This window comes from Mastacembelus armatus, chromosome 21, assembly GCF_900324485.2.
Source record: "Mastacembelus armatus chromosome 21, fMasArm1.2, whole genome shotgun sequence".
Taxonomy (NCBI): Eukaryota; Metazoa; Chordata; class Actinopteri; order Synbranchiformes; family Mastacembelidae; genus Mastacembelus; species Mastacembelus armatus.
The window spans coordinates 23,244,035-23,257,094 of record NC_046653.1 but is presented as its reverse complement, the minus strand read 5'-3'; the positions used below and the strand labels follow the sequence as shown (position 1 = coordinate 23,257,094).

The window sequence follows — 13,060 nt, the reverse complement described above, 5'->3', positions numbered from 1 at the left end:
GCCTGGAGCCACAGTAGAGTTTAACCTAGTCCACCTCCAGTTTGGTTTTCTGCTCTTATACTTTAAAAAGATGTGTCCAAGTGTTCAAATGACATTTTAAATGAAATGTTTCACTTTACATTATCTGGGAGATACAGTTACTTATTTAGATTTGCAAAAAAGAAGGAAAAAATTAATCTACATACTTTTAAAAACCATCTGTTCTTATCTTTAATAATGCTATGAGTGTGTGTGTGTGTGTGTGTGTGTGTGTGTGTTTCAACCACTATAGACCATTTTATAGAAAGCATTAGTTCTTATGATAACCACAGATTAAAAGTAGTATTTAGGTCAAATACACACACACACACACACACACTGTACATACCTCACTGTCAATCTTCAAGTGTGTGTGTGTGTGTGTGTGTGTGTGTCAGACATTTTTAACACTACATAGATTGTATCTCAGCACAGGGCCATACCAACCAAAGTATGAAGAAACTTTTTAAAACGTGTTAAGGCTTTTTTTTTTTTTAAGGAAGCTGAAATCAAGACTTTAAGGCCCTATTAATACTAATGAGACACTATAATCAAATGTTGCACCACAAAGGTCATTCTGCAGCAGGATATGTACCAATTTCTTTTCTGATTTTAACATGTGCACTAGGTTTCATTTTTTAAAGATGGATTTTTATTCGACAGAGACAGGAGCGCCGTGATTACCTGGTCAGCATCTAAAAACCACAGAAAGTTCTCTGGGAAAACTGGACGAGATGCTTTTTCTCAGCAGGATCAGGTTCTGGGGTGTTAAATATAAACTCTTCATTTTTCTCTTCTTCATGGGAAATGAGTATTGTGAATTTTTTATGGCCCTGCAGACTAATCAGTAAGGCAGTAGATGCTTAAATAAAAGTTCTTATGTTAAAAAAGTACATTTTAAACTGTGCTTGGTGTTTCTTTGTGCTAAGCAGAGGTGCAGGCTGTGAGTGTGTGTCTGCATCGTAGGTATCTAAGGATCAAAACTGTTTGTTTGCTTGTCTCTTGACTCTTTTCTCTTGCCCACGTCACTTTTAAAAGGATGGAGGATGTTGTGTACTGAACTACCAATGTACCTGAGTGAATGAGCTTCTATCTGACAATCAATAGTCCATTTATTTATCATTTGTTCCTCCTGAGGACAGCAGTGTGCCATAACAATTCAAAGGGGTGAGTTTTAGTGAGTAAAACATTTTACTGGCCCTAACAGACATTCAGGAAGTAACATTAGAGGAGAGAAGACTCTGATTCAAACTGCAGCAGTCCCAGTTCCTAATGAGCTGAACTCTGGGGAGCAGCGCTCTGGGCAAAAACACATCACGTCCTCTCATTTTGTTATCTCTCTCCTTTCTCTGGATTTGTTCTCTTTCCTCACTCTTTTGCGTCGCTCCTTGCTGCCCTCGTTTTCTGTTTTATATCGCCACCTTTCCTGTGTTGCTTTGTCAGGTACAGTCAACCCTGGCCTCCCATCTCATTATTCTAATTTTAATTTTAATTCCTCCTCTCTCTTCATTCTTCTCTCGGATGTCGTCTCTCAGATGTGCTGTAGTGTATATTTGTGCATGAGATGAAGTGGAGCAGTAACCCAGTTTCCTACTCACTGAACAGGGTTTGTGCTCACAGTGCGGCTCACTGGGTTGTGTTTTTGTGTTGACTAAGGCATTAAAATGACAAGATTAGGGGTTAAACTCCCCTCACAGCCTCCAGTGTCAAATATAACAGAGTGATTGAGGGAAAATTCAAGGTGAAAACCAACTATAATTACTGTTAGGAGCTTTTTTTTTTGGTGTTTTGTCCTGTTCGCCGTGAAACATCTGACTATGTAGGTGATTCAGGGAAGATTATGACCAGGCTGTTCTTCTCAGTGTATTCAGGGAGAGAAACTGAGCAGTTCTGCTCATTAAAGAAGCGAGGACACAGCCTGAAGCAGCAGAAACTGTCGGCACCACAGAAAGAAGTGCCAACCAACTGCTGCCGTGAAACCTAAAACAACTGAAACTAGAAAAAAGACTCAACAAGTAAGAAAGTGCGAACTGTTGAAGACCAGCTATTGTTTTGAAGCTGTAGGAAACAAGACTCGCTATTTAGTGTTAAAAATATCTTTAGACCTGCAGCGTCAAAGGACCATTATCTCTCTTTGAAAGTAATAAATCTTCATTAAAGGACCAAATATTTTTATTAAAGTGGAGTTTTAAATCTTCAAGTCACATTTCCTACATTCAAGCAGCTGAATTATGACTGAAAGTTCATTTCTGTTTTTATTGCTTTGTGTCCTGGTTTGAAAACGTTGTGTTAGTTCACCAAAGATGCCACTTGGATATTATGATGAATTAGAACAACTGGCAGCCTAGAGAATGTAAAATTGATTTACATTATATTTAGTTATATAATTACATTCTTACCAATTGATGTCCCCACTCTAAACCTGCATGTATGCTAATAAAGACTCCTCTATTTTAAATGCAATTATCATCTGCAGCACGTAATCTCTTCATAATCATAATCCCAGTCAGGGGACAGGTTTTAATGAGACCTGCTGCTAAAAGCCTGAAAATGAAGTGAACTGTGGTGATCGTTTTTTTTTGATCCACCTGCTCAGGATCAAGTGAAAATTCTGACTAGCATATTAGTTCATGTGTCTTAAAGACGCTAGTTAGCTAGAGCTAACAGCCCAACTCATTCATGTACCTCTGTGTTGTGATGATTGTGACTGGCTCCTTCAGCCGAAGGCTGCTGGCTGTCCGATTCACTGGACCGGAGGACGCTGTCCAGCGAGTCCATGGAAGAAGCAGAGTTGACGGAAACCCCGGATGCTGAGGTGACAGAGGAGCGCGAGGAGTGGACAATCGAACGCACCTAAAGAGATGTGACAAGTCAGAAACCAGTCATTCGAGTCATTCTCAAACCTGGAGAGACTCTAATAATGTCCAAATATTGATTAGTTAAATTCTTAGTTTAAGTTTTTATCCTTATACAAATCCAAGGTCCAATAAAAGAAAAAGGACAGTACAACTCAAAGTAAATAAAGACTGAGCTCAGTTTCAGGTTTAGTGGGCTGTACCTCGTGATCGCTGACCGTGCCAACTGATCCGGTGCGTCGATGATGGCGCTGAGAGGAGCCGGGCCGGCGCATTGTGGCTGATGCAAAGTTGGAGGCTGAGCTAAGAGAATGGGAGGAGGTCTGACGAGCAGCTTCATCCATACTGAGAGAAGCCTGATGAGGGTAAAGGTTTGCTTAGAAATCTCCACATTCGTCCTCTTGAAGGGTATGAGTTTGTGTTGGCAGTGAACGACTGAGGTGAAAATACCTTGGGGCACAGTTCATGCAGTGTTAAGATCCGTTATGTGTAATAAAATTCACTTCCATACCTTCTCCAGCTGGGCGGTGATGTCGTCCAGACTGAAGTTAGAAGCCAGCGCCGGTCTCCCATGTTGCCCCGTGGGAGTTCTGATAGTGCCAGCTGGTGAGGCCCTGGCGCTGCTGCTGCTGCTGCTCGCCCCGCTGCTGCCCCCCCCACCGCTAACACTGCCACTACTGCCACCGCCACCACCGCCGCCGCCACCACCGCCGCCACCACCACCGCTCCCTGCTGGCTGCTGCCTGCTGCTGCGCCCTGCAGGAGGTTTCTGACGCACCTGCACACAGAAAGACATTGGTTATAAACAGATAACCAAGCGTTTCTAAACAGAAAGAAGAGCTTGGTGTTATCCTAAGAACACAGAAACAGGAAACCGAAAAAGTCACCATGTGATAAACATTAAAAGCATCACAGCCGAACAAAGGCCATAATCTCTGCTCTCACAGTTTGAACCAACGTCTGACTCGTCATGTGCTCATTATGGTGCATGTACCTTGGTATCGGTTAAGCCCAGCCGAGCCATGCTGCCACTGCTGTTGGGTTTGGAGTTGATGGTGCTGAGCTCCTGTTCGATGGAGCTGAGATCGGCCATGAGAGCGTCCAGGTCCACGTTCTCCCCCTGATTCAGAGCCTCTGCAGCCATCACAGACACAGCAGGGTGTGAGACTAACTGGTCAACTCAGAGGATTTAAAGTGTCTGTGTGTATTTAAGTGTGTGTGTGTGTCTGACCGTTGATGTTGTAGATGGAGAATCTGTAGGAAAAGTTGGCCATGTTGGTCTCCTGTCTGAGGGGAGCTTTCTGCTGAGGGGGGCACTCTGGCCGACCATCATCCAGGCTCTGGATGGACAGAGGGGAAGAAAATGAACGTGTCAGTGTAAATAAATGCAGTGGCAGATTATTCTGCAGTGACCAAAATTTGTCATCTCATTCAAAGAACAAGCAAGGACAGTCTGAGTCTGAGTCATATTCAAAAGCCTTTTCATTCAAGCAACAAAATTAGGATTTAATAAAAATAATTAGAAACAGACAAAAGCAGCTGTAAGTAAATAATGTTTAGTGTTTTTACTTGGTAAATCTGTGATTAAATGACTGATTGTTGTATTTCAGCACCAAACAACCCACAGCTTACTCATTTGTCATGATCACTTTCTCTTTTAGTGTCAAATGATCTTCACATCCTATTAAATCTGTTAATTTTAATACACTGCACATTGGCTCTTGTGTTCACCTGTGTGAGTTTGTCCAGCTCGCCCAGCCAGGCTCCAAACATCTTATCCAGGTCCTGGTCCTCCTTATCACTGTCCTCCTCTTCCTCCTCCTCTTCCTCCCTGACCTCCACCTCCTCATCTGACAGCTGATCCATCTGAGGAGAAAGAAAAGAAACAGCACACGGGTTAATTCTTCTGCAGTTTCATTACAGAGTGTGACCTGTCAGCTCCACCTGGTGGGCAGCAGCCTGATCTGCACTGCAGACATGTAGACTTCCTGGTTTCACATAATTTCTCTCTGAAGTAAAGAGCAGAAGGTGTTTAAACTACTGGATGACCCTCATGACAAGCACCCAACCCCAAGGAGGTCAACTGTCACAGTACAACACCAGGGGCATCTTAAAACATTTCTGAGCCTGTTGGAATCTAAATTAAAAGCAGATTTGCAGTGATAATAATAAAGGCCTGTTTGTGACAGATCACAGCAGGTTAAAAGCTTTAATGGAAACAGAAATGGACAGAAAATGACACAGGAACATTAAAAGAGACAAACTCCAGCTGTATTTAATAAAGAAAACAGGATGCAGATCGAATTGCTTTCCCTGAAATATGCCATGACCTCCTTTTAAGACATGCAACACTTAATGCACTGGGAGGCAGCTTTGATTTTTCTGTTTCGCAGAAATAAGGACTTATCACAGACATGGACACTGAAGCCAAAGAACAAAGAAACAAACAGACAGATATGGATAGACACATATTGATCTATCTATCTGTTACTGGGGAAATTCACAATATTATCAGTATTCCCGTGATGGAAAATAAGGAAAACATTTATTCAAGTCTAAAAACTGAAATACAATTAGATGCTCCTTTAATTGAGTATTTTTATTTTATGCTACTGAGTCAAATCTTGTACTTCACTATATTCATCTGTTTTAGCTATTAGATACTTTTCAGATCAAGATTTTAAATACAGAAAAATGATGATAAAGAATATGACTTTACAGACTATCGACTATTGAGTTAACTACTCTGACTTTAAGCTGGCTTGTTGTTTGGAGCCTAAAATAATCTTGAACATTTCATAACTAAACAACTGAAAGACTTTTTTAAAAAAAAAACCCCTTGTTAATGTTAACAAGGTCAAGAAATCAATCTGACTTCTCAGCCCTTTGCCTCTATCTGCAGGAAGACTGAACAGTCTGTTCCACAAGCTAAAAATAATAATAATACACTTGATGTAAAACAAAACAATGCGAGAAGCACAGCAAGGAAATTCAGGGAAAGGTTACGAGAGATTGAGGCAGTGTGTGTGTGTGTGTGTGTGTGTGTGTGTGTGTGTGTGTGTGTAAAGAGTTTATGTAACCACACTGAGAACAAGTCAACACACTTCTGGAGGGAGTGTTATTGTGATTAATGACGCCAATAACCATCATTCAGTGACACACACACCGAGTTATGAAAACACACTGTGGTTTAATCTGGAATACAGATCAGAGACACAGAAACACAGCAGCTGTTGAATTCTTTGTGTTGATAACCAGTAGCAAACACCCTGCAGATGATGAAAGACCTTTTCAAATGATTTACTCAGCTAGAGGCTCAGTAGAACCAAGTACTGACCCGTCAACTCAGCAAGACTCGTATATGAGGTGATAAAATCACCTTCTAAAGGCCTTTTGCATGAAAAATCCACGTTCTGTACGTTTTGGGCTTCGAGTTTGAGCTGCAGGCAACGACTTCAGCTCCTCTACTGAGCCAGATCAGCTGTTTTCAGCTGTTATACTAAGATAAGTCACCTGGCTGCTGACACCCGTTTCACCTTGTTAACAGATAGTGGCTGAGTATGAGACTAGTATCGATCTCCATGTAACTCTCTGTAAGAGCTGCTTAAATAAGATCCATCCTAAAATGTCCAATTATTAATGTGAACACACAAATAAAAGCTTTTTAAAGTCAGTGCAATCATTGTTCTAAAATATCAGGCTGTCCGTTAACTTAACGACAAACAAGAGTCGCCTGAATCCAGTGATTTTAAGATAAAACAACTTCCCCAGTCACATGAACGTCCTGCTGAGTCGAAGTGTGTTTGGATATCAGGCGACAAAAAAGGGATGACATTTCTAAAAGAGTGTGATATGATATAATTTCAAGAATAATCTAATCAATCTCATCATAAACTCTTTCCTAAGACCCTTCCTTCTTTTCCCCATCTCTAGTTACTCCTCCTCCTTCGTTCTATCTGCTCTCGCCTCCTTTTCTCTTATCCACCACATCACCACCCAGGCGACCCAGGAGTATTGCCCGGGGCACAGCGAGCTATTCTTGGGTCGCCGTTTTGTCATGCCCCCCTGTCCCTCTCTGGGGAGCGACAACTAACCAGCACATACACCCAAGATTAGAGAGCAGCATGTCCCACACCCACACACAAACACACTGAAAAACACACAACACACACAACACACACTGCAGAGCTGTGCTACAATTAGATCCCTGTGGTTAGCAAGGTCTGTCATTTAGACTGGAGGATGGGGTGAGTGTGTGAGTGTGTGTGTGAGTGTGTGAGTGTGTGGTTTGGGGGCTGCTGAGGAACTAGAGGAGCGTTGTGAAAACTCTCACAGCTGCACTCTTGTACAACAATCTGCTGTTTCCATGCAGACGGAGGCTCGAGCCAGTCCAACAAATGAACCTTTTTTCTTCGCAGCACAGTCCACTCCGGCAAAATAAATGAGAAGAAAATTCAGTTCACGCTGAATCTGAACTCGACTTGCGCCCGTGGATGGAGCTTTATCTGAGAATCAAAGAAAACGTAAATACACTGACTGTCAAAAACATAATGTTACAGAACGTACCAGCCACTTTCAGCTCCATGGCTGTGATAATTCAGTTTTATTTATTCTTCTTCTTCTTATGTTGACTCAAATTATAATTATACTAGTTCTTTCTTCAAGACATTGTTCACAGATGCCAGGTCAGTCCAATCTAATGAAAATGTGTTAAAAAAAAAATCCTAAATCCACAATAAACAATGAGCAAGTGTGACGTGAAAAATATCAGTAAAAGCTCTAAATGTCTCCACAAAGCATTTTACTGTCTTTCAGTTGATTGTTTTTCCTGTCTGCTAAATGTTAACCTGTCCTGTCTGAAAATGCTGCCGTCCTCACCAGGTCTCCTTTAAGACTTTAGTGGAATCCAACCTGGTTAGATAAAGGTTCAATATAAAAACATACATGTGCTGCACAGGGATTATAGTTTGGATTCAAACGACTGCTCTATAGTTCTGCATGTTTCAGGTAACTAATGTTTTTTATCACACCTGACAAAACCTATAATTTTACTGTACAAGTAGCAGCAGTTTATTTCAGCATGGCCTGGAAATGTAGTTGCATAGAGCTGTGTTTTTAGAGTAAACAGTAAACCTGTTTTTCTTCATCACATGATAAAGCTGTCTTGAGCAGGGACTATCTTCAAACCTCATCTTCGTGTTTTCTTGGACGTGCCGGTGCAGAAAAGCAGCATTTTACTGTCGGAAAATCAAACCTAAAGTTAAACATAGATGTTGTAAAAAGGATCATATGCATTTGGAGCGCTGGTGAATACCAAGAGACACAGCACTCAGTCAAAGAGAGCTGAGACAGCAGGTTACACTGATGCTGAACATGTCTGTGTGTGTGTGTGTCCAAAGTAAACAGTCATTACTTTGCTGCAGGAGCCACACTCCTCCTGCCTGTCAGACTAAAACCATGCAATCATTCTCCCATCTTTATGCCTCCCACTTCATTTTTTCTTTCCCTCCTCCTCACCTTTCCTTATTCTGCTCCCTCCTACTTCCTTCTATCCTTCACCTCATCTCTCCTCCACTTTAATCAGGAGAGTGTGGCAATAAACACAAAATTTATTACTGCGGTTTCCTCATTTCCTTCAGCAGCGACGTGCAGCAGCCGTACAGACACACCTGCTCGTACAAATGCGGATTGTTTATTCTCCTGGAAATCTCATGGAGATCAAATCTTTTTTCAAGACAGACCTCATCACGTACCCTAAAAACCTCCAAAGCCTGACTTCTGACTTCTGACCCCTCAAACCTTCACGATTCATATGTCTTGTCTGGAAGTCATGTGACAAGAAAAGAGGACACAAGTGTAGGAAAAAGGGTGAGAGGAGGCTGGAAGAGAGGAGAGAGGACAAGAGGAAACCCAGGAGGAGAGAAGGAAGGAGACCAGCTAAGACAACAAAAGACAAGGGGGAAGGAAATGAGAAAAGGAGATGAGACAAGAACAGGAAAGACATGAGGAGACGAGAGACTGAAAAGAAAACTGCACTGTTTGCAGCTGTTTCTCATCCCTCCTCACTCCACCAACATCTGCTGCTTTAGTGCCCTTGAGCAACCCACTGCATCTGCACTGAGGCATCTGCACTGGGGCATCTGCACTGAGGCATCTGCACTGAGGCATCTGCACTGAGGCATCTCCCCCAGTTTCCCACAGCACAACACGGAGCCTCAACTGGTCTGCTGCCACAACAAAACAGCAACAGAAAAGGCTTTAAAGTCCTGCAGAGTTCATTCAATGTGGCCTGTTCCCACGGCACCGTATCAGGACATCTCAAGCACACACACACACACACACACACACACACACACACACGCACACACGCACTTTTAGGGCTGGTTGTTGGGGTTTTGTGAAGTAAAGCTATAAATCAGATCCTGTGGCAAAAAAAAAAAAAAAAAAAAATCAAGTCAAGTCGAGATATTTCTCTCACACATGTGCGCACACACACACACACACACACACACACACACACACACACACACACACACACACACACACACACACACACACACACACACACACACACACACACACAAGGTTTGACCATACAAACATTTACCAGATAAAATTAAACAGATGGTTTTACTACAACATACTTTCAGATATCATCTTTCACACTCACCTACATGCTTCAAATAAACCACACACAGACTCAGGACGTGTGCTTGTGTCCCACCAGGGTTCATGATTAGCCTGAGGATTCACACTGTGACATCAATTACAGGAGCTCCCCTGTTTGTGTGTGTGGGCCCTGAGGCGCTGCCAAGTCAGACAGGGATTCTGCAGTGAAACTGTTTAATGCTTGCTGGTCCCCCTTTCATCAGGAGACATGCTTACTGTGGGAGTCTCTGTGCTTGGCTCATGCAGTGCTCCAGCCTGGAAACAAGCTAATGGAGTCAATGTGTGGAAGCTACAAGACAAAGTGGACATTCAGGATGTTCCAGGGCTCCAGTTCATCACACGGATCCAACACAGGAGAAACAAGAGTTCTTTCAAATACCACGAACTCAAATCCTCAGAACAAAGAGAGCTGCATCAGGTGTAGGTGCTGTTTGTTTGTATTGTCCTGTATAGCCTTATTGGAAGAAACTGAAGGGGGGTATCCAGCTTGAGTTTTCCTTCTGAATTGTAGATAAAATCTTTCCTGATCCGTTTTGGTTTCAGTATTTTTACTGACCCGGCACAAAGGAACCGACTCCAGCTGAAAAACAGTCTCGCTCTCCAGACAGTTTATATCTGCTTCTAATCGAGAACATAGCCTTGGATTTTTGGTTGTGGAAGAAGAAAGGAAGAGGTCAAGGAGAAAAATAAGGAGAACCTGCAAATCACAGATACTACAAAGATCCAATAAGTAAAGAAAACTAATCCAAACAACCTGTCAGAGCAGTCTCTCACTTTTAAATTAAATTAGCAGACACATACAAATCCACCTTCATCATTTTACTCAGGTTGAGTCATTTACTGTGCGGCTTAGTTTGAACGTTTCACATGGAAATCTGTGACTGAGAAGTCAGTTTGGTGAAACACAAAGGCTGAGCCTGTATCACACAGGAAGAAGCAGGGAGAGAGGAAACAGAGGACGAGCAAAAACCGCCTGCTGGTCCAGCAACAATGATATCACTTCCCCAGAGACCTGCAGCGCGGATTACATCATTTCCTTTCGTTTCTCTGCCTCATATCGACAGCTGCCTCCATCGCTCAATACAAGGAAGGGACATTATTGCAGAGCAGAGTGGGAGGCAGCGATAGACTGTGCTTTTATTTTTACCCTGCACAGCTACTCTCTGCTGGATTTGACTCTAAATACAAACTTAGATGTGGGCAGGTTCGATAAAGGTGGTGGCCCTGTGTGAGTCTGGCATGTTGATTTTATGAGATAAAGGATATAGACACCAATGTACTGTGTACATATATATATATGTCTGTACGTGATGTGTATCTGAGCTCTGAGGTCGGACCCAGCAGATCCCACGGGTACTCAGCTGCCGCCATGTTATATGATACCAAGATACCCCCCCCCCCACACACACACACACACACACAGATTTATGGACAGAACAAATGACTTCTATTTTTGCACCAAACGAAACAAACAAGAAGCAGCAGGAAGTTGATTCTGCTGTATGTGAATGGGCTCACAAAGAGGTCACGGCTGCTGCCAGGTTGGCTCTCTGGTCCAAAAAAGTCCCCGTATACACAAAGAGGCTGAAAGCTAACATGACGCTCCACGTGTGGAGCAGCTATATGTACAGCTCCGCAGGGTCGGTGGAAAGTTGAGACAATAACTATCATATTCGCTGTGCCCAACCTCCACTGGCACCAATAATGTGAAAACCAGCGTGAGGGGGGCCCCAGAGGAGACACAGCTGTCACCAGACTAGAGGGTTTAAATTCTGGTTGGCAGGAACTGTTCATAGCCATCTCTACTACTTTGCATAGAAGCCCAGTCACACAAACATTTAAATCAGCAACATTTTGCAGTAAAATCCACGAATTTCATTCAAATCAGTGCTTTCACTGACACGTATATTTAATCCACACTAATCATTTACATTGAGTTGAACTTTGCATGTGAATTTGCAAACAGACCATTTTGACAGTGCTGACTTTTGTAAGAACCATTGTAAGAATGGAGGAAGCTATCGCAGTGAATCGGCTGTGACGTACAATCTATTTTTTATTTAACCTCCTCTGTCAAAACAGAAACTGCAGCAAAACATTATCAATGCCCTTATTCCCAAAAGGGTACAAGGTGCAGCAAAAGGTCCATTGTAGTTCTGTTCAATGCCAAGAAATGAGCCGTAATGGACGAGCATTGGATTGGATCTTCTGTAAAACAAACAAACAAATAAACAAACAAACAAAAACATGTATTTGTGTGTATGTGTGAGGCCTGGTGAGCTGCTCCACTGATGCCTTCATTCAGCCATGTTCAGTTTTATCATGACTAGACATTACTCTTTAAGCTGTCAGCTTCCAGTACATCCCCAAACCTATAATGTAGGAACATGAGCCAGTCATAACCACCCAAAACCACAGAGTATATTTACAGAGTGTATATCTTTATGTATATATAAATATATATAGACACACACACACACACCACTTTGATATGACCAGTACAGCACAGGCATTGATAACAGGGCAGCATCCCACACACAAACACACACACTCCTAAAGTTTCTGAACCGTCTTTAAAGAAAAACCAACATTCCCTACAAAGTGCTCCCAAACCACCTCAAAATCTGTTCTCTCTGCAAGCGCACACACACACGCACACACACGCGCACACACACACAACTCCACACAAGTTCAAACACGTCCAGATGGTTACACACAGAAAAAAAAAAAAAAACACACACAGCCAAAAACATTTATCTTCAACACATCCTCCCTGAAATGATAAGAAATTATCACTCACTGCCCCAGTTACAGTAGAGTTCAGCACACGACACTAAACTGATCGATTGTGCAGAATGTAAAACAGTCATCAAGTGTTTGTTTTGTCCAGCCAACAGTTTAAACCCAAAGTCAACACTGACAGAAGAGGAAAACTGTAGATCTACTCAAAACCTATCAATCAATTATCAAAACAGTTATTTTGCTGTTAATCAACTAATCATTTCAGGTAGCAGCTACAATTCAAATATAAACACACTAAAACGTTACATGTCTGGGTATCACAGGGTGTATACATGTATGTAAGTACAAATAAAGTTGTTCTTTCTCTTTCATTTTGCCTTTTTTGGAGCAATTCACTGACCAAAACAAAACAGCAGAACATTTTTGTAAAGACATCTGGACAACCTGATAATTTTACAGAGCTTCAATAACCTAAATAATAAAGTATGAAGTCCTAACGTTCTTTATAACTGTGCCATCAAAGAAAGACTTTCCTCAACAGACACAGGGTATCAGGTCATACCTTCTACTAGGTCGTACCAGGCTGTTGTGTGACTTCTGTCTATAATATGCAGGGATTAATTGGAAGTAACCACAGATTTACAACACTCAGAGTTTTCACTTCAGGGCCCTTTGCCACAGGCAGATTTAGTTTTCCAGAGCTCAACAGAAATGGAAAAGAGGCATCACAAACACAGAAGCTGCAAGTGACTAATTGTGAACATGGGATCCTTTGT

The 13,060-nt window shown here is 42.2% G+C and overlaps 1 protein-coding gene across 2 annotated transcripts in view; it reads right to left on the bottom strand.

Moving 5' to 3' along the window:
• raph1a (Ras association (RalGDS/AF-6) and pleckstrin homology domains 1a) overlaps positions 1–13,060 on the bottom strand; it is a 50,470-nt gene that overhangs the window by 21,914 nt on the left and 15,496 nt on the right. For both annotated transcript variants that reach the window (XM_026295336.1, XM_026295337.1), the window contains exons 3-8: positions 4,605–4,739; positions 4,105–4,213; positions 3,868–4,007; positions 3,385–3,651; positions 3,077–3,229; positions 2,704–2,871 (exon numbers count right to left, since the gene is read on the bottom strand). In XM_026295336.1, coding sequence (XP_026151121.1) covers positions 2,704–2,871; positions 3,077–3,229; positions 3,385–3,651; positions 3,868–4,007; positions 4,105–4,213; positions 4,605–4,739 — 972 coding nt within the window. The remainder of the gene's footprint in view (positions 1–2,703; positions 2,872–3,076; positions 3,230–3,384; positions 3,652–3,867; positions 4,008–4,104; positions 4,214–4,604; positions 4,740–13,060) is intronic.